The sequence below is a fragment of the Anastrepha ludens genome, chromosome 5 (genome assembly GCF_028408465.1).
Source record: "Anastrepha ludens isolate Willacy chromosome 5, idAnaLude1.1, whole genome shotgun sequence".
NCBI lineage: Eukaryota > Metazoa > Arthropoda > Insecta > Diptera > Tephritidae > Anastrepha > Anastrepha ludens.
In genome coordinates, this window is record NC_071501.1 from 23,213,938 (window position 1) to 23,239,498 (window position 25,561).

The 25,561-nt window shown below is 36.9% G+C and overlaps 4 protein-coding genes across 5 annotated transcripts; 2 read left to right on the forward strand and 2 right to left on the reverse strand.

Moving 5' to 3' along the window:
- Positions 1 to 7,946: 7,946 nt before the first annotated feature.
- On the reverse strand, positions 7,947 to 10,900 carry LOC128865182 (lysophospholipid acyltransferase 7). Of its 2 annotated transcripts, XM_054105278.1 has the most exons (7): positions 10,560 to 10,900; positions 10,369 to 10,495; positions 10,095 to 10,296; positions 9,780 to 9,931; positions 9,335 to 9,711; positions 8,424 to 8,881; positions 7,947 to 8,063 (listed from the first exon to the last, which is right to left on the reverse strand). In XM_054105278.1, the coding sequence occupies exons 1-6, from the start codon at positions 10,769 to 10,771 to the stop codon at positions 8,473 to 8,475; spliced, it is 1,479 nt and encodes a 492-aa protein (XP_053961253.1). In that variant the 5' UTR covers positions 10,772 to 10,900; the 3' UTR covers positions 7,947 to 8,063; positions 8,424 to 8,472. The 2 variants fall into 2 exon arrangements, with proteins under 2 accessions (XP_053961253.1, XP_053961252.1); XM_054105277.1 differs by having other exon boundaries at positions 8,042 to 8,881.
- Positions 10,901 to 12,858: 1,958 nt separating this feature from the next.
- On the forward strand, positions 12,859 to 16,390 carry LOC128863745 (protein transport protein Sec61 subunit alpha). Its single transcript, XM_054103057.1, has 4 exons — positions 12,859 to 13,040; positions 13,386 to 13,453; positions 14,238 to 15,329; positions 15,388 to 16,390. The coding sequence occupies exons 1-4, from the start codon at positions 13,034 to 13,036 to the stop codon at positions 15,649 to 15,651; spliced, it is 1,431 nt and encodes a 476-aa protein (XP_053959032.1). The 5' UTR covers positions 12,859 to 13,033; the 3' UTR covers positions 15,652 to 16,390.
- A 3,074-nt stretch (positions 16,391 to 19,464) lies between these two features.
- On the forward strand, positions 19,465 to 22,087 carry LOC128863109 (transmembrane protein 115). The gene is made up of 3 exons (XM_054102058.1): positions 19,465 to 20,132; positions 20,188 to 20,547; positions 20,614 to 22,087. Exons 1-3 carry the CDS (start codon positions 19,612 to 19,614, stop codon positions 21,077 to 21,079), a joined length of 1,347 nt encoding a protein of 448 aa, XP_053958033.1. The 5' UTR covers positions 19,465 to 19,611; the 3' UTR covers positions 21,080 to 22,087.
- Positions 22,079 to 24,095, reverse strand: LOC128863110 (E3 ubiquitin-protein ligase Hakai). The gene is made up of 4 exons (XM_054102059.1): positions 23,804 to 24,095; positions 23,482 to 23,749; positions 22,880 to 23,421; positions 22,079 to 22,806 (listed from the first exon to the last, which is right to left on the reverse strand). Exons 1-4 carry the CDS (start codon positions 23,867 to 23,869, stop codon positions 22,369 to 22,371), a joined length of 1,314 nt encoding a protein of 437 aa, XP_053958034.1. The 5' UTR covers positions 23,870 to 24,095; the 3' UTR covers positions 22,079 to 22,368.
- Positions 24,096 to 25,561: the final 1,466 nt, after the last annotated feature.

Consider the following 25,561-nt stretch of genomic DNA (forward strand, 5'->3'; position numbering starts at 1 on the left):
CGTTCAATTATTCCATTAGCTTTTGGATTGTAAGGTGTCGTTCTGAGATGCTTCACTCCGAGCGTCGAATTTAATTCCTTGAATAGAACGGATTCGAATTGACGACCTTGGTCCGTTGTAATGCGCTTAGGTACGCCAAAGCGAGAGATCCACCCTGATAACAAAGCGTTCGCAACCGTTTCGGCAGAAATGTTCGCGATGGGAAACGCCTCAGGCCAGCGGGTTGCTCTATCGATGCAAGTCAGTAAGTATGTAAAGCTTTTAGATTCGGGTAGTGGCCCCACAAGATCGATGTTGATGTGCTCAAAGCGATCACATCTGGTGTCGTAATGTTCGATAGGTGATCGTGTGTGGCGATGAACTTTGGCTTTCTGGCATGCAAGGCAATGACGCACAAACTGTTTGCAATCTCGTCGCATGTTGTCCCACACAAATCGTTGTTGAACTAGCTTCATTGTAGCTCGCGCCCCTGGGTGACTTAAGCTGTGGAGTTTGCCTATAATGAGATTTCGAAATTTGTTAGGAACAAAAGGGCGGATACGGTTACCAGAAATATCGCATGTTAGTTCCGTATTGGTGCCAGGAACTGTGATTCGACTAAGTTGAATACTCGTATTGTTGTCGTTGTTGCGCAGTGAGTTGAGATATTTGTCGTTTTGTTGTTCCGACAGCCATTTCTTCAAAATTTATGTCTTTCAGTTCAATAGAGTCGATTCTTGACAGCATATCCGGAACTATGTTGTTCTTTCCTGGAACGTAGCGAAGGGTAGTTGTGAATTCGCTGATGTAACTTAATTGCGCTGCACGACGTGGAATAATTTTTTCGCTGAATTTAGTGAATGCGAATGACAGTGGCTTGTGATCGCAGTAAACTTCAAAGTCGCGCCCGTCCAGTAAGTGCTCGAAATATTTTATTGAACGATAAATCGCCAGTAATTCCCTGTCGTACGTTGGATAGCGGGATTCGGTGTCACTGAGCCGTTTTGAAAAAAATCCAAGCGGTTTGCAAATATTATTTTCGACTTGATGGACAACCCCTCCAATAGCCGTTGAACTCGCGTCCGTTGCCAGAATTAGCTTAGCGTTTGGAGCTGGGTGAACCAATAATGAAGCATTTGCTAACTGCTTTTTGTATTGTTGGAATGCCTGTCTTGCATCGTCAGTCCACAATAAAGGTGTTTTATCGTTTTTTTTATTATTCTTAATTAAAACTTGTAACCGTTGTTGCGTTTCAGCGGCATTTCTAATAAAACGACGGTATAAATTAATCGTTAACATGAAACGCTTTAACTCCTTCGCGACAGTCGGTTCGTTAAAAGACAATATTCCACCTTTTCAGGTAGCGGTTTAACACCTTCAGCTGTGACTTCATGACCCAAAAATGTTATTTTGCTAGCAGCAAATATGCATTTTTCAGCGTTAATCCTTAGTCCAAAATCACACAAGCGCTTGAACACGTTTCGAATATGTTCGACGTGCTGTTCATAAGATTCGGATGCGATAAAAATTTCGTCTATGTACGCGAAAGCAAAGTCAACTCCCCGTAACACTTCGTCAATTAATCGTTGAAACGTTTGTGACGCATTTCGCAGTCCGAATGACATAAAAACATACTCGAATAATCCGAATGGGGTGATGATGGCCGTTTTTGGAATGTGAGACTCTTCGATTGGGACTTGGTGATAAGCTTTTCGTAAGTCGATGCGGCTAAAGATACGCTTTCCGTGCAGGATATTTGCAAAATCTTGGAGGTGAGGGATCGGATATTTATCCGGCTTTGTACGTGAATTCAACTGCCGATAGTCACCGCATGGACGCCAGTCTCCATTAGTTTTTGGTGCCATATGCAGCGGCGAAGCGTAGTTGGACTTTGAGGGTCTGCAGATACCAAGTCGGAGCAGTTCGTTGAACTCTTGTTTGGCAATCTTTAGTTTTTCTATTGATAATCGTCTTGCTTTTGCTGTGACCGGTGGTCCCGTGGTTTCAATGAAGTGCGTTACATTCGCCCGTTCTTTAACTCGCAACGAGGGTTTATCGTCAAGTAATTCTTTAAACTCGGATAAAAGAAACGAAAATTTGTTAGTCACATCGATGGTAGTTACCTGTGGTGAGATCGAAGTAACTACTTCACCTTTGGACGACACTGCAGTCAATGGATCGATTACCCGTTTACGTTTGATGTCTACAAGCAAACCATATTCGTTTAAAAAATCTGCACCGATTATTGATGTTGAGCAATCTGCTATGGTGAAATTCCATGGAAATTCGCGTCTCAACCCCAGGCTTACGCTCAGCAAACGTTTACCGTATGTTTGTATGGGCGACCCGTTAGCGGCGTAGTATAGTGCATACTCTTCTGTGTTGTTTTTGTTGTAGCTGCTGTGTATGAGTTCCTTCATACGGTGGGTTGGTTTCAGTATTGAGTGATCAGCAGCTGAGTCGATTAGGAAGTTATGCTCCGATAGTATATCGTGTATAAACAGGCGCTTGGAAGACGTGCATGGTGTCGGCGCCTGAGTTGACACCGCACGAATTAGTTTTTTAACTGTAAGTTGAATGAGCACGGTGAACGACACTTTTTGGCGCGATCTCCTAATTTTTGGTGGTACCAACACAAATCATTGTCGTCGTTTCTTCCTTTTCCATTTCGATTGTTACTGGATGAACGGCCACGCTGTCGACGTGGTGTTGTTTCTCGACGTGTCGGACGGTTCTGAGTTTCGATTGCATTGAGTCGTGAGCATAATTTCTCCAATTCAATTTGTATTGCTTCCAGCGTCCTTTCCAACGGAGGAGCTTTTTCCGCGCTGGATATATACACTCTGTCGGAAACTTCCCACATTCGGTCGGCGATTTGGGCTAAATCGTCTAATCTGTCTTTTGATGCGGCCAGGACTGATCTCGTGGTTTGCGGCAATTTTTTTAACCACAAGTTCTTGATGAAGTCGTCTCCAACATCTTTGGAAGCGAGTGATTTTATTTTATGTAGTGCCTGAGAAGGCTTCATATCACCTAGCGGCTCGTTTGAAATTAACTTTTCAAATTTAATAGTCGCAGACTCGGAGAAAATTGAAATAAGTTGCTGCTTCAATTTTTCATACTTTTCATCGCAGAATGGCTCCAGAAGCAATCCCCTTACCTGTAATGCGACCTTGCTGGATAAATTTGCAACGGTATGTAAGTATTTTGACTTATTTGAGGTTATTTTCCGTGCCTCAAAATGAGATTCTACTATAACAAACCACAGTTCCGGATCGTTTTCGTAGAACTGATTGAATTTGATTTCCGCGATCGATGTAATTTGGCTTGCAGTGGATGGGTTGATCTGCTCTGCTGATTGTTGCGCGCTGGTAGCCAATGCCTCGCTTAGTTGAATTTTAAGCGCTTCAATCTCTTTTGAAAGCTCCTCATTGTTAGGCATCTTTTTTTGTCATTCACGACCAACTAACTTATTTTTGATTAAATGTTCTGATGCGGGGTCACCAATTTTGGTGCGTGAATGATAACGCTGTTTTTGTTTACTTAAATATATTGTACACGAATAAATGAATAAAGTTTTAATTTATAGCAGGAGCGCTTGCGGAATTTCGTTGTTGTCAGCTTGACACGTGAAGACAGAAAGGGCAGAATATGTGGCCGACTCACACGACCGGAAGTAAAAACGAACAGCTGACGTTCACAGTGAGAAAGAGAAAATAGCAATTATTGGGAGTTGCCACAACCTTATAAACCAGACTCCCCCTTTAATAACCGATTTTTCAGCGATATGTAGACAAAGAAAACCAGACAATTTTGAGGTTTTACTATATGGGATGAAGTTTTTCATCCAGAGTTGTAATTATTGCGCCCCCAAATATGCTGTTGCACGGTGTTATAAGGAAAAAGCCAGCTATCGGAAATGTTAAATAGAGCACAATTTGATATGTACGAGTAAGCACAACACACTTACACATATATACATTTATTTTTGTGCATATTTGAATTGATTGATTAGTTGATAAAAAAATGATTATTTAGTCTTTCTTTCTTTCTTAAGGCTGTTCAAATAGATTATTATTATTAATTCACTACACACATCACCATTTTTTTTTTATTTAGAAAAATATAGTTCATACTGCAACAGAAACCATATAATGTAAAGTTGCAAACATAAACTTGAAAAACAGTACAATTTTTATCCGAACTGCAGCAAAACTTTTAACTTTTAGCCTGAATTTTTAGAATTTTTCTGGGTATACAGTTTCATAGTTTCCATTGATTTTTTTTTTTTGTTTTTTTTTTGATAAATTGCAAGTAGCTACAAAATACCGTTGATTTTTGGCATTTTTTTTTTTGTTGTTTTGTACTTTGTATGGAGCAAAATAGTGAGCCGGAATCAAGCATAAGCAGAGTAAGCACGTCATACAGTCACTAGAGCAAAAACAACATTTACGTGCATTTTGGTTCTGCGATTTGCTAATTTGAGTGTCAAAATTGTAAATAAACAAGCAAAGCAAGAACAAAAACCAGATTACTTTGACATTTAAATCCCCAAATCGAAAAGAACGTAACAGCTGATCTAGTAACAATTTTTGCGGATTCGCCTCTCATAGTAGCCCATACAATTTTGACAGATTTCCGCTGAACTTCAAATCGGTTTCATACATTAAACATATTAAGTCCATTAAATAGTATTTAGCATGTCTGTGTAAACTCGGTATTAGCAAGCAACCAATAATTAAATATCGTTTTTGTAACTATTTTCCTTAAATTGATTAATCGAAATTATATTCAACTAAAAAGCTGGCACTAAAATTGTTTTCCAACTGATAATAATAACTAATTTTAGATTTATTACATAAATATGAAAAATAAAAATAATGAAATACAAAAAGTAAGTGTGTAATTCTGTTCAGCAAATGGTAGTATTTATTAAAAGCGTTGGACACAGTAGACGCGTTTAACTCGCTTATCGCTTGCTTGGCAATTTTTCAATTATACTTTGAAAGGCTAGTAAAAATTTAAAGCAAGCAGCAGGCTTTGATACTTAAAATATTCTGTTTAATTTTTAGTTTTTGATGAGGATCAGAAAAAACAGTATATACCAAGGTACAGTGAGTGAACAGTAGCAGTCGACTAAAAACTAAAAACTCAAGAGCAAGGTAATTTTGTTTCAGCTTTAATTTTTTTTATTTTAATTTTTTTTTATTACATTTTTAATTAATTTCAATTTTGTTAAAAAATGTCTTTTTTATAATTTAAATTAAATTGAAAAGTGCTTCTAAATTTGTTTGCCCAAGCGATGATTCTTAAAAGAAGTAATTTACCCTGACGTACTATTGTGTGCTGGATACTATAACATGCTCTTCTCACACCTCTCTCTCCCTCTCTCTTGGAAACCTGTCGAAACACCTTTTCTTCTGGGGCTACTTTACTCAAAATAAATAAATCCCCTCATGGCACTTACCCCTTAAACCTGCTCATCTCACACCCCTCTCTCTCTCTCTCTCTCTCTCTTTGAAATCTATCGAAACCCGTTTTCTCCTAGACCTACCGTTAAAGCCTAGACTGATGGCGGTGTTAATCGGGATTACTGGCGCAGTTAATTCTGACTAAAATTCTAGTGTGACAGACCGTTTTAACGCGGATTAGTGAATAGCTGATTTGTATATTAGATACTTTTCTCAGTAAAAGATGGATCGTAGGCAACAAATACGGGTATTAGATGCCCTGATACTAAACAATAATTTTTTATAAAAAAAACTTAAATTGCAATTTCTCAAACTGCTCCGAAATATCAAAAAAATTAATGGAATTTCGAACGTGTCAGTGTTAACTAGCATTGCATCGAGTCTTTCGTGTTCTTCTCTTTAAAAGTTTCATTATTTTTCATTCACAATAGATATTAACTGGCATTTTTCGGCAATGTTGGCATCGAGAATTCCTCTAATCCGCTTAAATTATGTGAATTAAATCCAGTTGTCAATCCGCTCTAGATGCACTTAGTTCCTGAGATAATTCCGAATTAAGTGGTTAATCTCGATTAACGCTACCGTCGGTCTGGGCTATTAAATGAAACTGACGATGACGAATGATGGCTTCACCGCACTAAGCAAAGATGTGTAAACTACAACAACAAAAGTATTTATAGCATATAAAAATCATAAAGTGAAAATACATTTTAAACATATTTTCAATGATTTTATTAAACAATTAAAATGATAAAAATGTAATCAATTCAAAATCCTTTTGAATTTTTTTGTTTGTCATAAAATTTCGTGAATTATCAAAGCAGCTTAAATTTTAAACGAACGCTGAACAACGCCTTTCGAAGCGTACAGACAAACGGATCCAATTAGAAATTATTTAGTCAATAGAAAGATGTTTAAAAGAAGATATTATACATTGTATAAAAACTAAATAAATAAAAATAAAAATTTAAAAATAAAAAAATGAAAAAAAATATATAGGTATATTAAACTAATATTTAAGTTTTGACATGATTTTCTAAACAGAGGGTTCAAGTGATCAAAATTAAAGTTAATCAAAATTTTTTTTTTTATTTGGGTCAAATATCCAATATTAAACACGGTCAAAAATTAGCATTAAATATTGAACACATTTCAGCATCTTAAATATGTTTAATATCAGAAGCGCGCATAAGCTAAAAGAAATTTGCCCAGCTTTTAAAACTGATTCTGTCTGTTCATGTAAAAATTATCCAGTAACTTGTCAGTAACTTAATTTCTGGGAACTCGTTCACAGAGAGAAAAATGTCAAAAAAAACAAATACAAGAACCCAAAACCAGTAACAATTTCCAAATTCTACGAACAGCTGATTAAGGGGTCCCGGTGGTCTAGAGCTCGAAAATTTAGTGCATTTTCAAGAATTTTTTTTGCAATAAAAAATGAAAACCGATATTTAAATTGTTTAGGCTTTTTACTTAACTTCTTTTCCAAAAATTTAAAAAAAAAGCAAAATTTTAATTTTGATAATTTTAAAAATGGCACTGAAGTTGACCCTTCCGAAAAAATGGGCTTGGACAGTGTTATCCATTTTGGCTCCTTTATTTATCTGAAACACAAAAAATTTATTAATCATGACTGTACCTATGTCCCGCTACTAGAATAAAAAAAAATTGGCAAAATTTTGGCGCGGTTTTGAATTTGACATTCTAAAAATCGGATTTTTTTCAGTTTTTTAATAAAAAAAAAAACCAAACAATTGAAATAATTATATGATTCTAGTACGGGCGATAGCCATTGATGTTTCAGACGATTCGTTTTTTTTTTTTTTTTTGACAACACCAAGCCGAATAAGTCGTTTCGAGATAAATGAGTTTAAAGTTTGAGGAACAGGAGCACGCGGACCGCTCTCTACCTAGTTAATGGGCTGTAGAAGCTATATATAATATTGGGAATATCCGCATGAAAATTTCACAGTGTATTCTTAAGATACTATACTTTCGAAATATCGAAAAAAAAAACAAAAAATCGAGTTTTTGAAATGACTAAACCACTGGGCCTCCTTAAATTCTTGGCGGAAAAAATTACAAAAAGTAAATAAAAATTCAGTTGAACTACCTCGTATTAAATTAGAAAAAAAAAATAAAGCACCGAAATGCAAAATAACGAACTTGGTATCACATGATTTTATTTTTCCACAATGATTTGTTCCATTTCATCATCGCTGTCAGATGATCTACTGCCACCACCTTTAATGAATGCGCCTTGAGAAAAACTTGCAACTTCCCCTCAAAATTAAATGTCCCTTCGCTCTCTCACTTTCCCCTACTCTGCAAGATTTTTGGATACATGAACACCAAAGCTTGAGAATTTGTAACAATTCATAATTTGTAACAATTGATAATTTGTACAACAATTGTTACAAATTATTTGCTTCATGAATAGACCTAATACGTTATTTAATTGAAATTGCCAAACGTTTGTAATAAAAAATAGTAAACTTATTTCATTCCCACAACAGTTGGTTATACGTCACTGAAACGACCCGGATTTATATCCGACAACTAACTATCTCTCCAGCAGCATTCTCCAAATATGTGTGCGGAATATTTATTATGCTACAAAAACAAAACCATTAAACTTATTTATATTCAACTACAAAATATTATGGCAAATTTCAAATCATAAACAATATTATTTAGCTTAATAAAATAAAATATCACACATTTCTAGCAAATGATTGTATATTAACTAATAAAATTTTTATCAGCTTGGTAACTAGTATAAAATTAGTAGCTTCGTAGTATGGTGATACACCTTTTCGCCTTGTTAAACCTATAACAAAGCTGTATACATATATATGTATATATAATATATATCTGCTGATTTAGTATTCTTTGGAGTTAATATCTTTGTAACAGCATAATGCTATGTAGTAATCTAGCGTATATATGCATATATATATTAGTAATTATTACTTTTATGTTGTTGATTTTACTCGACTAACATCTTAAGGCCCATTTGGATTCATTCAACTTTCTTTTGTTGCTCTCTTTCTGTATCACCAACACTTTTCTCGTTTTCCTTTCGCTGTCGTCGCTTTTCCGCTGCCTTCTTCTGTTTGGTTAAATATACACTCAATGCCATCATGACAAACCAACCAATATAGCCAATGTGATACACTGAGCTATAGAATTTCCATATATTAGCGAATGATGCTAGCAGGAATGCGATGCCAAGATAACTGAATGCAAAGAACTTCGCTATCCAGAAAATAACATCGATAATTTGACGTTGCAGTCCAGTAGTATCCTTACGCACTAATTTGTTCCACATATCCTCCAGGGACACATAAAACGGTGCACCCATTATACAGAAATAGTGACCGGGACGAAAACCGTGCCAAAAGGCCGAACAAAGCAATGTGACGATAGTTCTAAAAAAATATGTGCAGGTGATTAAGACATTTTTCTAATCAAAATTGACAATGGATTTAGGGAAATAGAAAAATAATAGATATTGAAATGATTTAAAAAAAAATGGATCTTTTACTATGAACGTCAGGTGCTTAATATATAATATACATAAGGAGCATGTAATACACCATAAACTAAACTGAAAAAGAGGTTTGGACAAGGCGCATTCATTAAAGGTGGTAGCACTAGACCAACAACAATATTTTGTACGTTTGAGTTTTCAAAGCGAAGTATTGGAAAGGTAGAAAACAAAAAATTAATTCGCCTTGATTCATCCTGGGCTAGCAGTCACATGGACACGGCGAAAGAAAAACAAAAAAACAAATGAACTGATTTGCCGATACCACCTTTAATAAATCCGCCTTGGGTTTGGAAGAGTGAAAAGCGTATATTATTCGAACAACAAATCTTACCTGTACTTCTTACTTGGGAATAATTTGTACACATTCACTGCCAACCAATATTGTATGCATATATTCCAGTGTTTCATACCTTCGCGGAATGTCCAACACGTCTCTACGCTACGTACCCGTGTATTTACAATAGTAGTAAAATTGTAGCTACGCTTATCCGCATCACGTTTTAAATGTGCATACTGCTTTCGCGGACCTTCACCATTCGTGGCATCCGCCTCATCCGGATAAGCGCCGAAACCTGCCATTGTGCAAACGCACTCACTTAGGGTTAGGCCGGTATATATACGCATACGGAAGATAAAAAACGTCGGCCATACGTACATAAGTCGATATAAGAATGAACGATCTTGATAGAACTCATCGCTCAGAGCATACTAAATGAAATGCTTATGTGAACATTTTGTATGATAATACTAGTGTAGTTGCATAAGCTATTGATTACCTCAAGAGGCCACAAATAGTTTGCGACTAGATAAAGTGTGCAATATAGACTAGCATATTTGAGTTTCTCTATAGTAGCTGCAATATGAGGCGCATAGTCTTTAAATGGCATCTCGAAGTAATCGCGGTATGTGCGATATCGGTAGTATGGACCTAAAACATATGATTTATTATAGAATTAAAACCACTCAATGTAAACTTATGCGTGTCGTTCCGACTACAATCGGTTATACATAACCGGAAGGAGCCGAATTTATATTCGAATATTTATGCTGCTACAACGATATATAATATATTTACATGTGTTTGTATTTACCTGTCAAGACGCCAATGTAGTTAAAACAGTAGTGGAATATCTCAACAAATCCTATATTCTGCAACTCCACATCATAATCAGTTATTTCTACTAGTTGCTCACCGGAAGCAACTCCTTCAGAGCTTTGCCTCTCAGCAATTTCTTTATCACGTTGTCGCAATTTTTTCCAGGCGGCTGTCTTCTCAAAGGCAATTCCCGACACCTAAAAGGACGCAAAAAAAACATTATAACAGACAAAGTAGTATAGTGCCGAAGGTCATATGTGAATATCTACCTTTAACGTTAATATCATTTGGATCATATTGGTGTGACCAGGATAATTTGGCAGACCAAACCAATGTACTAAACGGAAGAAGACTAGATAGCCAAACATTATGCAAAATGTAACCAAATGGCCTTGACTAAATGTAGTAGAAAAATTCCTAGATTCATATACCAAAACTGAAGTGCAAAGGTTAATCTCACCTCGGGTGCACGTAGATTACGACCAGCGCTCCTACGACCGTTGATGTAATACAATGCAGTACATGGAAGCCAGAAGCAATGAACACCACCAACAATCCGAGACCGGTGCTAATAAATTTTCGTTGCGTCTCATCGTTTATCTTCTTCACATATTGCCCCGCTCCGATGCAGCTAAGTAGGCAGATGACGTAAATCACGTCATCAAGGCTCATAGTTTAAAATGTTTTTAATAATTAACGGATCTAATTTCGCACAACAAAATACTTGAGAATAATCAACGAGGAAATGCAAACTGCTATAAAAAATAATGCACTTTGTTCGTAGTAACATCGATTAATGCAATCGCGATACCAAAGGCTGAAAGAACTCTATCGATTTTTATTAAGTGGAAAGGAAATGCACATAAATCGAAAATTTATTTTATACGTTATTATGTATTAAATGTTTTATTTTAATTTGCAATTAATGCAATCGCAAAATCAAAGGCTGAAAGAACTCTATCGATTTATAATTTATATGTAATATTTAATTTGCACCAAACATTGCTTTACGTTCGAAATAAAACAACGCAAATTGAAATACAATTATCTGCAGAAAAGCATACATAAATCAGCTAATTAGGAATAGAGATAAAAAAATAAAATTTTAGTAGTAAAGTAAAAAACCTTATTAAGTTATTTATAATTGCACATTTGGAAATTTAGCCTCGATTCAGTAAGAATGCAAACTAAAAAGTGCGTGTAGCATAGTACACAGAAATGCAACTTCAAGGCAGACAAAGAGAGAGGGAAAGACCCGAGAGAGAATGAGAGAGAGAGAGAGAATATATATATCTAAATAAATTCACAACATTTGCAGAGAATACAAATAGACAAATTGACAAAAAACGGAGAAGGGTCGACCGGTGCAGGTAAACACCGGACACAAACCGAGACAACAACGCGCACTACTCCGAGCGTTTATCACTCGCATAAACGCAGCGATTCCAGGACCGCAGCAACGGCACAAATTAACCCAAGCAATACCAATAAATCCGACGTCGGAATGGATAGGACTTTATAGTACGCACAAGCACTACCCAGGAAACGGAAATAAGCGCCAAAAAATAGGCACCAAAAAAAATGCAAAAAAAATTGGGACCAAAACACACCCCAAACAGTAAGCACCAAGGAAATATAAGGCCAAAAAGTGGGCACCAAAAATATATTTCCTACAAGTTTGCACCAACAAACAAACGCCAAAAAGTAGGCAGTGTTATTTCTCACTAGAAATTAGCAACCACAAGGAAAAACTCAGGAAAAATAGCTTAAAGTGTATATATATAAGTTATAGCTCTCTCTCTCTCCTTTTCCTCTACGTTATATCTTTGTTCTCTCTCGCGGAACGAAATTAACCCAACACGTTGCATGGCCTTGAAATTTTACTCTCCATTCTCGCTCGTCCATCGACGCCTAAGAACTTTCACTTCAAAAACGACGCAAAGCGAGTTAGAGTTTCCCCAATAATGCAGTTAAAGTTTTTAAAACATTTTTTCGTATTGCTTGGAAGAAAAATATGGCTACTAACCAAAGGTTCCAAGTTACCTATTGTAAGCCATTCTTTATGTCCTTCAAGTCGTACAATTTGCAAAAATTGTTTAATAAATATTTAATATATAAACTAATGGAAACTCAACGTTTGTCATTATTACGTGCCAAATTTTTTATTTTTTGTTAAGAAATCTCTGAAATAGGTTTTGTAAATCGCATTGAGTTGCAATCGTACGATTTGCAAAACATGCCTATATAATTTAATAATTTTTTCCAGTATAAAATGTCACAAATGCATGTGGCTTTGGCAGCATTGATAAGTGGTCACGTGAACAAAAGTTGTCAGACGTGTAAATTTGTTTATCGCTCACACAACTTCAACGTATAGCGCCTAGTATAAGTGCAAAGAGCACAGCTTCATTCGCACTTGACCCGAATGCGTTGACAACTCGAATTACAGGGTTGCAAGCAAATTTTAGTACTTTTGGTTGGTAGCAGTAATAAAGTATTTATTTGCAGAACTTATTTATTTGTTGAGAAAAACCTTGCTTTTGCAAAAAAATAGGACTTTTTGATATTATTTCTGCAAGTTATTGTAGGATTGATTTCGAAATGGGATTTACAACAGTTTTTAGTTCAAATTTTTATATTTAGCTTAGTTCAATTTGTGTTTGCAGATACCTTTTGTGTCACAGGTACACTTTTTTTACAGCACTCCACAACACCGTTGGTAAAAGCCGATTATGAACAGCGAACAGCAGTAGATTTCGTTTCATGTTCATCCGTTGCTCGTTGCTCGTTGGTCGTTCATTAATTTGAGAAATTTGATTGGTGTGGACGTGTGTTTACTCCGAGTGGTGTTTAAATTGAAAAGTTTAACTTCTGTGAAATTTCGGAAAAAACCGCATTATCTCAATTAAATATACACGGAATTAATCCGCCACAATGGGAAGTAAGTAAATACGTCTGAAAGCATCGTTGAATATTAAATTGCGCCGGTCAAGAGTTGGTTATTGAAATGAAAAATGAAGTAAAGAAATTGTGAAGGTGTAAGAGGTGCGGTGGCATGGTTTTTTTTTCGGTAACTTTCTCGTACTGCTGGTAGAGTGAAGGGGATAAATACTGCTGTACAATTGCTTACGTATACAAATTCGTGTATTTCATAAATGTATTCGTAAAAAGAAGTTAAAAATGTCGAGTTGTGTTAATACAACAGCTAATTAAAATGTTTAATAACAATTTTTATGAATCCAAAACCAATATATTCCTAAATATTTTGATTTTATCTGATTTTCAGTAAAATTCCTCGAGGTTATTAAACCATTTTGCAGTATACTCCCAGAAATAGCAAAGCCGGAGCGAAAGGTAAGTTGTCACTGAATTGACTTACATTTTATCTAAATTAGTTTTTCATGAATGAAAATATAAATATTGAGGTAATTGAAGAATGACGCCAGCTTCTTTCAATTTCAATTAGCCACACCAGCATTCATATAATTTTGCAGGTATTTCAAATTTGATGTAATTGATAAATCTTAGAAATGTTTAGCTGAAGGGCCTAAAGTAGCAATCAATTAATTACGGAACTATTTTAGAGGGTAAACAGAAAATAAGATCGTATCAATTTCTCTATTAAGTATTACGTATTGGGGCTAATTTTTATATTTGGAAAAGCCGATTGCTACAGTTTGCTTTGTGTAAACGAAATTGTATTTCACTGCCACAAGTGTCAGAATTGACATTTGGTGCGCGACGTGTAGCAGCAGATTTGTTTGCCATTCGGCTATGCCGAATTCACGTCATCGTTTGGTCTTCGGGAACGATTTCTCCAGCAAATTTCACATTTGCCGACGTAGTAAAAAAGAAACACGTACAAAAAAGATTGTCAAACTTCACAATGGTTGAGTAAGAGGAAGATGACCTTACCAAATACCGATTGCCTACGTAGGTCGTCTGATTAGACGAGTTTTTATAAAACTAGGTTAATCTTAAATATCGCAGGTATAAAATTAGTAGATTTGTTTGATGTATGTTTTTGAGATGACCAAAAGCTAATATTTATTTTACAATTACACATGTATATACAATATTAATATCTCTTAACAGTATGCGATCAATTTTAAAACTTAATATTTTCTTTTACCCGCAGATTCAATTCAGAGAGAAGGTGCTATGGACAGCTATAACACTATTCATCTTCTTGGTTTGTTGCCAAATCCCGCTTTTCGGCATCATGAGCTCAGACTCAGCTGATCCATTTTACTGGATTCGTGTGATTTTGGCTTCGAACCGTGGCACACTTATGGAACTTGGTATTTCTCCAATTGTGACGTCCGGTCTGATTATGCAGCTGCTGGCAGGTGCCAAAATCATTGAGGTCGGCGATACACCCAAAGATCGTGCATTGTTTAATGGAGCGCAAAAACTTTTCGGCATGGTTATCACGATTGGTCAGGCTATCGTATACGTGATGACGGGCATGTACGGCGATCCTTCGGAAATTGGAGCTGGTGTATGTTTGTTAATTATCATTCAATTGTTTGCTGCTGGTTTAATTGTACTGCTGCTTGATGAGTTGCTGCAGAAGGGTTACGGCTTGGGCTCGGGTATTTCCCTCTTCATTGCTACTAACATTTGTGAGACTATTGTGTGGAAAGCATTCTCACCAACAACAGTGACAACTGGCAGAGGCACAGAGTTTGAAGGTGCTGTGATTGCATTGTTCCACTTGATGGCAACACGCAACGATAAAGTACGCGCCCTTCGTGAAGCTTTCTATCGCCAGAATTTGCCAAATTTGATGAATTTGTTAGCTACAGTCTTGGTGTTTGCTGTTGTTATATACTTCCAAGGATTCCGCGTGGATTTGCCCATCAAATCTGCTCGTTACCGTGGCCAGTACAGCAGCTATCCGATCAAACTGTTTTATACTTCGAATATTCCCATCATTTTGCAATCGGCTTTGGTTTCCAACTTGTACGTCATCTCCCAAATGTTGGCTGTTAAGTTCCAGGGTAATGTATTCATCAATCTGCTCGGTGTTTGGGCTGATGTTGGTGGTGGCGGTCCAGCTCGCTCCTATCCAATTGGCGGTCTGTGCTACTATCTGTCTCCACCAGAGAGCGTGGGACACATCTTAACCGATCCGATACACGCTTTGCTGTACATTGTCTTCATGTTGGGTTCATGTGCCTTCTTCTCAAAAACGTGGATTGATGTTTCTGGCAGCTCAGCCAAGGATGTAAGTTTGCTATTAACTTAGTAAAATGAATGTATCTAAACATTGTTATTTTGAATAGGTTGCCAAACAACTGAAAGAACAACATATGGTTATGCGTGGCCATCGTGAAAACTCTATGATCCACGAATTGAACCGATACATCCCAACAGCGGCAGCGTTTGGTGGTCTCTGTATTGGTGCGCTATCCGTCATGGCTGACTTTTTGGGTGCCATTGGGTCAGGTACCGGTATTTTGCTGGCTGTAACCATCATCTATCAATACTTCGAGATCTTCGTTAAGGAACAATCTGAGATGGGTGGCATGGGCACTCTACTGTTTTAAGTTGTTGGTGCGCTGTATATTATCTAATTGATGTTTATGAGACGTGACTCACTCGTAGTAGGTTTGCTTTGAGCCCAACGACTACTGCTACATATGTACTATTACTTGTTGCATACATTTGATTTAATTGTATGTAAGATCTACTCCTGTACGGACAGTTGAAAGAAAAATTCAACATTTTTTTCAGGTCCTCTACTCGCCACACAAATCGCACACATCCATCATTTCTATATAAGAAGGAAGTATCTTTCATCATTATTATGATTTTTTTTTAATTACAAATAGCGTCCAATTTTGTGGTCGCCTTAGGGTGTTTCTTTAAAATGTTTAAATATATTGTTTTATATATGCGAAACCGCAACGAATCCATTTATATGAGAAGTGGCTGCCACCTCTTAAATATTGTGCAAGAACAGTAACATACACAACTTCATTCAAAAAACAACAAAAACTAAATAGACTCCATATGTTAAAGGTTTTTATTATTCCGATTATTATATTAATTGTGCACTCGATCACGCATCACCTTAAATGTTTTCCCCAAACACATATAATTTGGTAGTGGTTGTCGAGCGATGATCTGTCAGGGCAATCAATTAATGTAATAATATGCAATAATATTAAGGTCTACATCATAGTTAATTTATACAGAAGAAAATGAAGTTATAATAAAAAAGCTAGACATTTAATATTAAGTTGTAATAAAATGAAGAAAAGTAAAAATTTTAAAATTTAATAAAAAATCGTAAAATCTAATGGAATGTGTTTTGATATGATGTACAAACCGCAGGATTTCTTTATATCGTAAGAAGTGATTTTTCAAGCTCCTCCTAATTTGAGCATGAACTGAATTATTTATTTAGTTGTACGTCTATTTGACTATTTTGGTCATTTTATTCCCGCAAAAAAATGCATGGTTTCTAGGTCGACAATATTGTTAATCTTTTGTGAAACTAATCATAAATACCACTATTGTGAGACACGTGTAACACTGGCACAATTACGTTCTGGATATTGTAGCAGGTTAAACTCCTACCTATCCAGAATCGACCCAGACATACCAAACATATGTCCGGCATGTAAAGGCACCCCGCACGACACTAACCACCTTTTCACATGCCCCTTAAAACCGACTCATCTAACACCCCTCTCCCTCTGGACCCATCCCGTCGAAACAGCATGTTTCCTGGGCCTACGGCTAGATGAGCTAGACGAAGACGACCGGTGATATGCCCGACACTGGCGGGGCTACTATTACTGTTAACAAACAAACCACTATTGTAGTAGGGTACGGTACACTAGACAGGTCTAGCTTACTGGGGCAGTAGCCCTTCGTCGGGAAAAACCCGAATCATTCCGGTAACGCAGAACCGGCTGCCATGGGAATGACCGAATGACCACTATTGTAGTTGTTGTTTGTTGTAGTCTTAACTCGCCGTTGAGGACCCGGGTCTGGCCAGACTTATTCCACTTTGGACGTAATTTAACATTTTTCTATTATTTTCCATCACTTTATATATATAAACTTTTAAAAAGAATCTACGAACAGAACGAAAGAAGGCCAGACGAGGGTGCCCAAATGCAGGTTTTAAAAAAGATGTTCAACGCAGGGTTAAAGATTGTAATTTGAATCACATTTGTTGGTATTTTGACAACTAACGACGGTAGGATATGTTCGCGAAAAGGAAGATGTTTTTTTTTTTTTAATTAGTACTAGTAGTTTTCAATTTGAATTAAAAAAGAATCTAGAAGGTATTGAATTTTGTTAATTTAAAAAAAACGTATTCCTTCATACCAGGGCGAATCTATTAAAGGTGGTATCGGTAAATCAGTTGATTTGCTATTTTTCTTTCGCCGTGTCCATATGGCTGTCAGCCCAGAATGAATCAAAGCAAATTCATACTTTCAAACGTACAACATTTTGTTGTTGGTCTAGCGCCACCACTTTGAATGAATGCGCCTTGCTCCATACCAACTTGATTGAGTTCCAATGTTAAATTTTCTCAGACTCGAATTTTTTAAATTTAATGCTGATAGTGATAACACATTAATTGTTACGCGTTTGCTGTTTGGCAGCCCAATGTTTAGACTTTGGGTCCCTTTCTAGACTTCCCCAAAATATAATAACCATGGCTGTAAACATATTTTATGAATCATTTTAAGTTATCTTAAATCAAAATACTTTTTTTTGGGTGCAATGTCACTTTTAAATCGCCGTGGATTATGATCCGGTGCAATATACACATCGGAAGATATGACCCCCAACATACGAGTACATCTAGCGAAAAACATTCAAAACTTCTTACTTCACTTAATATATGGAAAAGCAATGTGACTTCAGTTTTACTCCGAAAAAGTAAAAATATATTCATACATATATTTATTTTCAGTTTTTTCTATAGTTTTCTAAGTTTAACAACTCAGACTTATTTCAACCCTAATCGTATTAATGAAAATAGGGACTAAATCGATAGAATTGGGTTCCTTTTCTTTACTCTTGTAGTCAATTTAGTACTATGTTTTAGCAAGAGTTAGTTTTGACACAAATGTCTTAAATTTTAATGTCATTTAGCAAATTTTATGTTTATAAATTTATTTGTTATTTTGTATTAGTTATTTTAGTTTTTTATACAAATTTTGTTCATATATCTTAAAATTTTACACTTTGGATTCAAACTTTTTTATCCAAGTTTTTAGAAAATTTTCAAGTACGCAGTTGCATATATATATGTATGTGTGTATAATTGGGCCATTGTCTGCCGAGGGGCAATCGATATTAGAGTCCCTCTTATCAGAAAAAACTTTTTCTTCATTTTGGTGTTCCACAGGGATTCGAACCTACGTCCTCCGAATGGTAGTCAAGCGCTAATCCATTCAACTACGGCAACCGCAGTTTCATAGATCTCTGAATTTCGATATAACAAGTTGCCAGTTTAGAGTGGCTCAAAATTTGCATTGATTATTGATAATTTTTGTTTTATATATGTTTTTTTTGTTTCATTAAAAGAATTGACATCTAACTCCATGTCTTAATACTCCTTCATGGCTTATTATATAAAAAACTTTTTCAATATCTTGAAAACTAAAATGAGTTTCAAAATTTAGGTGCACAGATGTAAATTGCTTTTGATTTTAATTTGCTTAAAACCAACTAAAAAAAAAATAATTTGTGTTTTGTTTAAATTTAAACCCGTCTCTATGTTGAAACCAGGTATAAATACGACTATCATATACGACATATACGGCGGCCGCCGTAGCCGAATGGGTTGGTGCGTGATTACCATTCGGAATTCACCGAGAGATCGTTAGTTCGAATCTCGGTGAAGGCAAAATTAATAAAAACATTTTTCTAATAGCGGTCGCCCCTCGGCAGGCAATGGCAAACCTCCGAGCAAAGCTCCTCATAAAAATATCTGCCGTTCGGAGTCGGCTTGAAACTGTAGGTCCCTCCATTTGTGGAACAACATCAAGACGCACACCACAAATAGGAGGAGGAGCTCGGCCAAACACCTAACAGAAGTGTACGCGCCAATTATTTATTTTTTTTTTATCATATACGACATATAAATACGACTAACGTTTCCACGACAGTCGGTTCTACGTTACCGAAATGACCCGGCTTTATATCCGGCCAAGGACTGTCACTCCAGCAGCATTCCCAAGCATTTAACAAGTTTCGACCAGATTTTATTTTAGCTATGAATATGCGTCTTTATGTTTTCAAAGCATTGACTGCCTTCGAGCCGAGTAACCGACAACCACTTTTTATTTAAAATAAATATTGATTGCCCTAAAACCAAGCATCTGGCAACCACTTAGAAGTTTTAATATTACTTTTTGTTGAGAAATCACATACAATACTTATTTGGGAAGCAACTCTTTCGTTATAATTTCCTTTTAAATGTGTTGAAAAAGTTTATTTTTCGGTGCAGAAAAGTGGTATTAACAAAGTAAACAATCATGTCGGCGTACCACCGAAACCTTCAATACCTAAAACAACAGTTTTCAGCGTTGCTGCACAATACGTCGCCTGTTATAACGCTTATCTGTTTGGTCACTGGCTTTGGTTACCTACTCTCATACTCGGAGACTGCTGTGCGGCTGTTGAGCGTGACACCTGGCAAGATTCTGCCAAATGCCGAATTCTGGATATGGACGGCGTTTACATTTTGTTTTATCGAAATGCATTGGTGGGAAGTGCTGGTCGATGTCGTCACTGTGGGACTATGTGGCAAGATGTTGGAACCACTATGGGGACAAATAGAAATGTTCAAGTTTTTCGCTTTGACCAATTTTGGCGTTTCCATACTAACCACCATATATTACTTATTTTACTTCGTGGTAACCGATAATCCGAGCATACTTTTCGACGTGCACATCCATGGATTGGCGGGCTATGTAGCCGGAATCTGTGTAGCAGTGCGTCAAATAATGCCAGATCATTTAATTTTCAAAACACGTTGGGGAAAACTAACCAACAGGTAAATGCTTAAAAAAACTGTGCGTGTGTTTTATATATTGTATTATTTTATATAGAAATGTGCCCTTAACGGTGTTTGTGGCGTCAATTATTGCGTGGGCAATCAACCTATTGGATGGCACATACCCTACAATGTTTGGATCGGGACTAATTGTGGCATGGATCTACTTGCGCTTTTATCAATGGCACCCAAACGGACGGGGCGATAGTTCCGAAAGCTTTACATTTGCCAGCTTCTTCCCGAGTGTGATGCAACCAGTGATAAGTATTTTGGTGAATCCCATCTACATATGTTGCTTGAAATTGAGTGTGGTCAAGACGCCAGCTCCGCCACGTTCAGCTTCCTTAGCAGGTAGTTTGTCATCCGTCTCCATACAGATGCCTGGTGCCGATGCGCACGATATCGAACGACGCAGGTATTTAACGTTGCATTTAATAAATTAAAACTAATTATTGCACTTAATAAATGCTGTATTTTGTAGGCAAATTGCGCTAAAGGCTTTGAGTGAACGTTTAAAAACCACTGATGCTGCGCGTCACAATCAATTACCCAAATCGTTCCCTACCGTTACCAGCGGTGGGGGACCAATGGCAGGGCATCAACATCATCATAAGCACCAGCATCATCACAATCAACATCAGCATCAGCATCACCAACATCACGGTCACGGTCATAGCCATAGTCACACACATGACCATGATCATCCGCCAGAACATGTTAGTGCACAAGCACTAATAAATCCCTCGTTCCTTGGACAAACGCAGCATGGCAGCAGTAATATGTCATCACCCATAACGACAGCACGCGCAGAGCCACGTATGATCAGTACAATGAGTACGATAGCGATACCAATGCCAGCACCACCGCCGAGAAGTGATACAACTGCTGGTGCGACAGCAGCAATGGGTGATGCGCTAATCGATCTGAGTGGAGAATCTAAGCAGTAGGAATGTAAATTATTAGACGTTATAACGTAATTTGGTATTTTGTTTTACACTGATAAATATCTATATATATATAGATATATGTATACATATTTATGCAAAAGACGCACTACAAACTGAATGCACACTTAAGCGTAGGTACATTCATACAGTTGGTAAATGTGAATATGTTAGAGAGTGGTTCTACTTGTGAAAGCAAAAAAAAACGTATCGATATTGTTTCGAAGAATACATTAAAACACTTTATAGTAGAAAAATCAAACAGATGTATTTATAATGACGAGTTTGAAAACAAGCTAATTTTGAGCACTTGTCTACACAACATAAAAATATCTGTATGCATGTATTTGGTTGCCCTTTCGATTTGCTTACGACACATAAGAACTTGAATGTAATGAGACAGGATCATCCGTGATATGTAATTATTTTTTTTACTACTCTTTACTGAAAACTAAAATGGTGTTTGAAAGTAAAAAAGAAAGCCCAAAAATTCTTTGCAAACGCTCCATATTTTGCTCATACACATGCTTAGGGAGTTACGGGTGTATCGATATTAGAATTTTTCTTTTTTTTCAATTTCTTGAAAGTCCTAAATTTTTGGTTGTTCCTTATTGAACAAATGGATTAAATGTTAGAAAAAGTAAATTTTAGTAAGTTATTGCTGAACAATAAACCACAGTTAAACATTGTAACACGCCTCGATAGTGAAAGCGCAGCGAAATGTACAATTTGTTACATTTTAGAACCCGAACGTTTTGAATGAATGAATCACAATAGTGTATTTAGAGAATAACGAACTGTGCAGAAAAATTGTTTTTGACACAAGTACATTTTCCATGTTTTCCTGCTTCCATAAACGCATTTTTGATGAACACACATACACACACACACAGATGGACACTACACTCACAATTTAATAAGTATTCCGATTTTAATTGTAATATATATTTGAAAAAGTCAACCGGTGCATTATTAAATATTAAAAGTTCGGCCAACGGACACTTAAAGTTATTGCTGAAATTTATTTAGTCTTTGAAGTATGCAAGTTTTTTTATCAACCAGTTTTATCTTAAATATATGAAATTAGAGCGTGGAAGGTGTGAGATGAAGTGCCAGTGGACGCTCTAATGTGTTTCTTTACAGCTTTCAAAATATTATATCAATAGGAAAAGATTGCCATATCCAATATGACGGCGATTACCTAGCGTTTTAATTTATAATTCTTACACTACAACTAAGGCGATGATCCACCGTCAGCTTCAACTTCATTTCGCGCTTTTCAAATTTGCCATTCATCTATAGTACTGATTTGATTGCCATGCACTTTGCGTTGTTGTGCCACCGGGTTGTGAAGTCGAAGTTATATTGCCACTACCACCGGTAGTTTGTTCCACCACATCGTTGCTGCCAAATGAATTTAGTACGCTGCTATAATAAGACGCGTCGGCCACACTTTCAGGTGGTTGATGATGCGATTGTGTTATTGGGGTCTTCTTCAGCGTTTGATGTAGCGCCACTTTGCCTTGATGGCAATTTTGTTCATTGGCCGTATTAATACGTGCGATATTGGCTTGCGTTAGCGAGGAATGCGACGAGTGAGTTGAACCTTGTGTAGATGTGGAACTAACAGAACCTGGTGGCGGTATATTGCCGATGGTAGTAGCGCGTCGTTGTGTTAGCAAAGCAGATGGCGTTTGTATGGTAGTTGCAGTAGCGGACGACTCGGAAAGCTTACGTGTGAAAAATGTGTGATAAATTTTAATTAAGATAATACTGAAAAGGTAGTACGTTAACAGTGCTCACTTTTCGTTGTACATTGCCGCTAACGCTCTTGAATACAGCTTCCATATTCACATCGGACGACTTCAATTCACTACCACCTCCACTTATGGCACCAGCCGTTATTTGTGGCTGTGGCTGTGACAACACCGGCAGTTGAGTAATATGCCTATGGTTAATGTGTGCTTGTAGATCACGCTGCGAAAGGTAAGTGCGTCGGCAGCCGGTATTGCCATAACGGCTGCCGCCATGTGTACACATAAAAACTGTACCCAAACCAGATTGCTCTACACGGAGCACTTTATCATTGCAGCGCGGACAAATTTTGACGGGTTCTGAACGCGCACATTTCAAACAGAATACGTGCTTGCAGGGTATCATGCGGCCGTACAATAAAATGGGTTTGTCGCACTGATCACAACAATGTATCATGGGATTTAGTACTTTTTCGCCAATCAAATTCACTTTGTGATCCCACTTGAGTCGCAACATAGGCTCGGGAGGTCCGCGTGAAATGGTGGTGAATGTGGGCGCTTCCAGTTGTGAGATATCGGCTTCCATGTCAACTATAAATTGTTACGAATTTAGTGCTGGGTTTGATATGCATGGAAAACTTTAACACTTACTAGTTTGCGGCAAAACTGTTGGTTGCTGTATTGACTCTTCAACTCCACTAGCTATAATAGCTGGTGGTGCCACCGCAACCGTCACTATTGTCGTTGGCACTTCTTCGCTTGGTGTTTGTGCAGGCTGCTGTGTTTGTAATTCAGCATCATTCTCCTTACCAACATCTTGCATAGTCACATCTTCAACGGCATCTGGCAGTTGATTCGAGCTTTCTGTATCCTCCAATGCACTGGTGGTAGCTAGAGTTGCGCCAGCGCCATCAAGTGTCTGACAAGTGCAAGTGTAATGAAATGCCAAAAATATTTAAGTAAATTAGTATACCTCTTTCTTCTTGCCTCTACCACGTCCTCGGCCTCGCCCACGTCCACGAGCTCTAGCGCCACCCATTTAAGATATATTATAGTTTTAATGTTTTATAATTCACTAAACTTAATAAATTATTTGCAGTATCCAACATATGTACGTCTAGTTGGTACTGCTTTTTGTATCCATTTATTTGGTATTCGCAAAATTGATTGGCTACATGTATTGCGAACCGGGTAACCGGCAAGCTGATTTTTGAAAATGAAAGTAGTGGCCACAGGTAAGAAATCGAAAAAATCGATATTGAAATTCTCGCGAACGCAGAGATCAATAACACTAGTCTACAAGGAAAAGTATCCGAAATAATTTAAACTAATATCTGCTTCTCTGTCCATGCAAAATTCGGATTGATAACTAAAATTAATTTATTAGTTTGAGTTTTCGAGATATCCTAACCTAAAAGTGCAAAAAACCCCATTTTTGCCCATATTTGAGGTTATGTAGCCTTGCAGATGTTTTCTTTCACCAAAATTAAAGGATGGCATCTTTAAATACAATCCTTCTTTTTTCAAATGGCGTTTTGTTTGCTCAAATATCATTTTTTTTCGCAGAGATATCGCATTTTGAAGTCTTCATGTTTCGAAATTTTCCTACACCTGAAAATCGATTAAGATAACATAGACATGATATAGTCGATTACTAATTTTCTTGAATTGAGTCTTATTTTTCTTAAAATTTTGTCTCACACCATAAGTGTGCTGACTCACCACACCCCTACACTATCTAACCTTTGGGTACCGAGTCACACACAGCCCTAACCCCTAGTAACCACCCCTATCATGCCGCAAGCAGGCTTACCCACAAACTCCAAATTTACATACTATTAATCCATATATTTCAGGCCCTCAAACCCAAGAAAATTAGTAATCGACTATATCATGTCTATGTTATCTTAATCGATTTTCAGGTGTAGGAAAATTTCGAAACATGAAAATTTCAAAATGCGATATCTCTGCGAAAAAAAATGATATTTGAGCAAAAAAAAACGCCATTTGAAAAAAGAAGGCTTGTATTTAAAGATGCCATCCTTTAATTTTGGTGAAAGAAAACATCTGCAAGGCTACATAACCTCAAATATGGGCAAAAATGGGGTTTTTTGCACTTTTAGGTTAGGATATCTCGAAAACTCAAACTAATAGAGCAATTCTGAGGCCAGATTTGGATTCAGCGCATCATAAACCTTCGGAAATATATAGTCTGGTTTCTGGGTCTGAATGTTGGTTAAATTTTGTCGGCCTGTGTAATTAACTATTGTAAAAATATTCAAGCAAAAACTGTCTTCTTCTTCGTTTTTTTTTTGACAGGCATCTTAGGTGCGAGACAGTCAAGTGTGGGATGGTGTTAGTGCTTGGTCTTTTTGCTTGAGCGTATTGGCAGGGCTGCTACGCCAAATTAGAATTTTTGATGGTAACATTCAAAATAAAGGGAACGAACTTACCGACCAAAAAGCTAAGGCTGCAGCAATGGAACCGTTGCACACATTTGACTGTATTCTTAAGAAGGACATCTGCGGACTAATTAATAAATATTTGGAAGCAAAAAGAACTGAGGCATGGAGAACAGTGCAACACCATTATGCAAGCTTAAATACAACTGGCGCTAAACCCAACTATCAAGCCATATGCCGTACCAAGGACATCACTGCATTCATCCGACTCCGTATTGGACACACAATCGGTACACACTCCCACATTTTAATTGGTGAGAGGCCACCTT

Bases quoted from the DNA above. Each gene is read 5' to 3' on its own strand.
- LOC128865182 (XM_054105278.1), bottom strand. From the start codon at position 10,771: ATGAGCCTTGATGACGTGATTTACGTCATCTGCCTACTTAGCTGCATC. The intron at 10,297-10,368 runs GTAGATATTCAC...GCGTCCTTTTAG, and splicing joins AAATGATATTAACGTTAAAG to GTGTCGGGAATTGCCTTTGA. The intron at 9,712-9,779 runs GTAATCAATAGC...CATTTCATTTAG, and splicing joins ACTATTTGTGGCCTCTTGAG to TATGCTCTGAGCGATGAGTT.
- LOC128863745 (XM_054103057.1), top strand. The intron at 13,454-14,237 runs GTAAGTTGTCAC...TTTTACCCGCAG, and splicing joins TAGCAAAGCCGGAGCGAAAG to ATTCAATTCAGAGAGAAGGT. The intron at 15,330-15,387 runs GTAAGTTTGCTA...TATTTTGAATAG, and splicing joins CTGGCAGCTCAGCCAAGGAT to GTTGCCAAACAACTGAAAGA.
- LOC128863109 (XM_054102058.1), top strand. From the start codon at position 19,612: ATGTCGGCGTACCACCGAAACCTTCAATACCTAAAACAACAGTTTTCA. The intron at 20,133-20,187 runs GTAAATGCTTAA...TATTTTATATAG, and splicing joins TGGGGAAAACTAACCAACAG to AAATGTGCCCTTAACGGTGT. The intron at 20,548-20,613 runs GTATTTAACGTT...TGTATTTTGTAG, and splicing joins CACGATATCGAACGACGCAG to GCAAATTGCGCTAAAGGCTT.
- LOC128863110 (XM_054102059.1), bottom strand. From the start codon at position 23,869: ATGGGTGGCGCTAGAGCTCGTGGACGTGGGCGAGGCCGAGGACGTGGT. The intron at 23,750-23,803 runs GTATACTAATTT...TGCACTTGTCAG, and splicing joins GTAGAGGCAAGAAGAAAGAG to ACACTTGATGGCGCTGGCGC. The intron at 23,422-23,481 runs GTAAGTGTTAAA...AACAATTTATAG, and splicing joins AACAGTTTTGCCGCAAACTA to TTGACATGGAAGCCGATATC.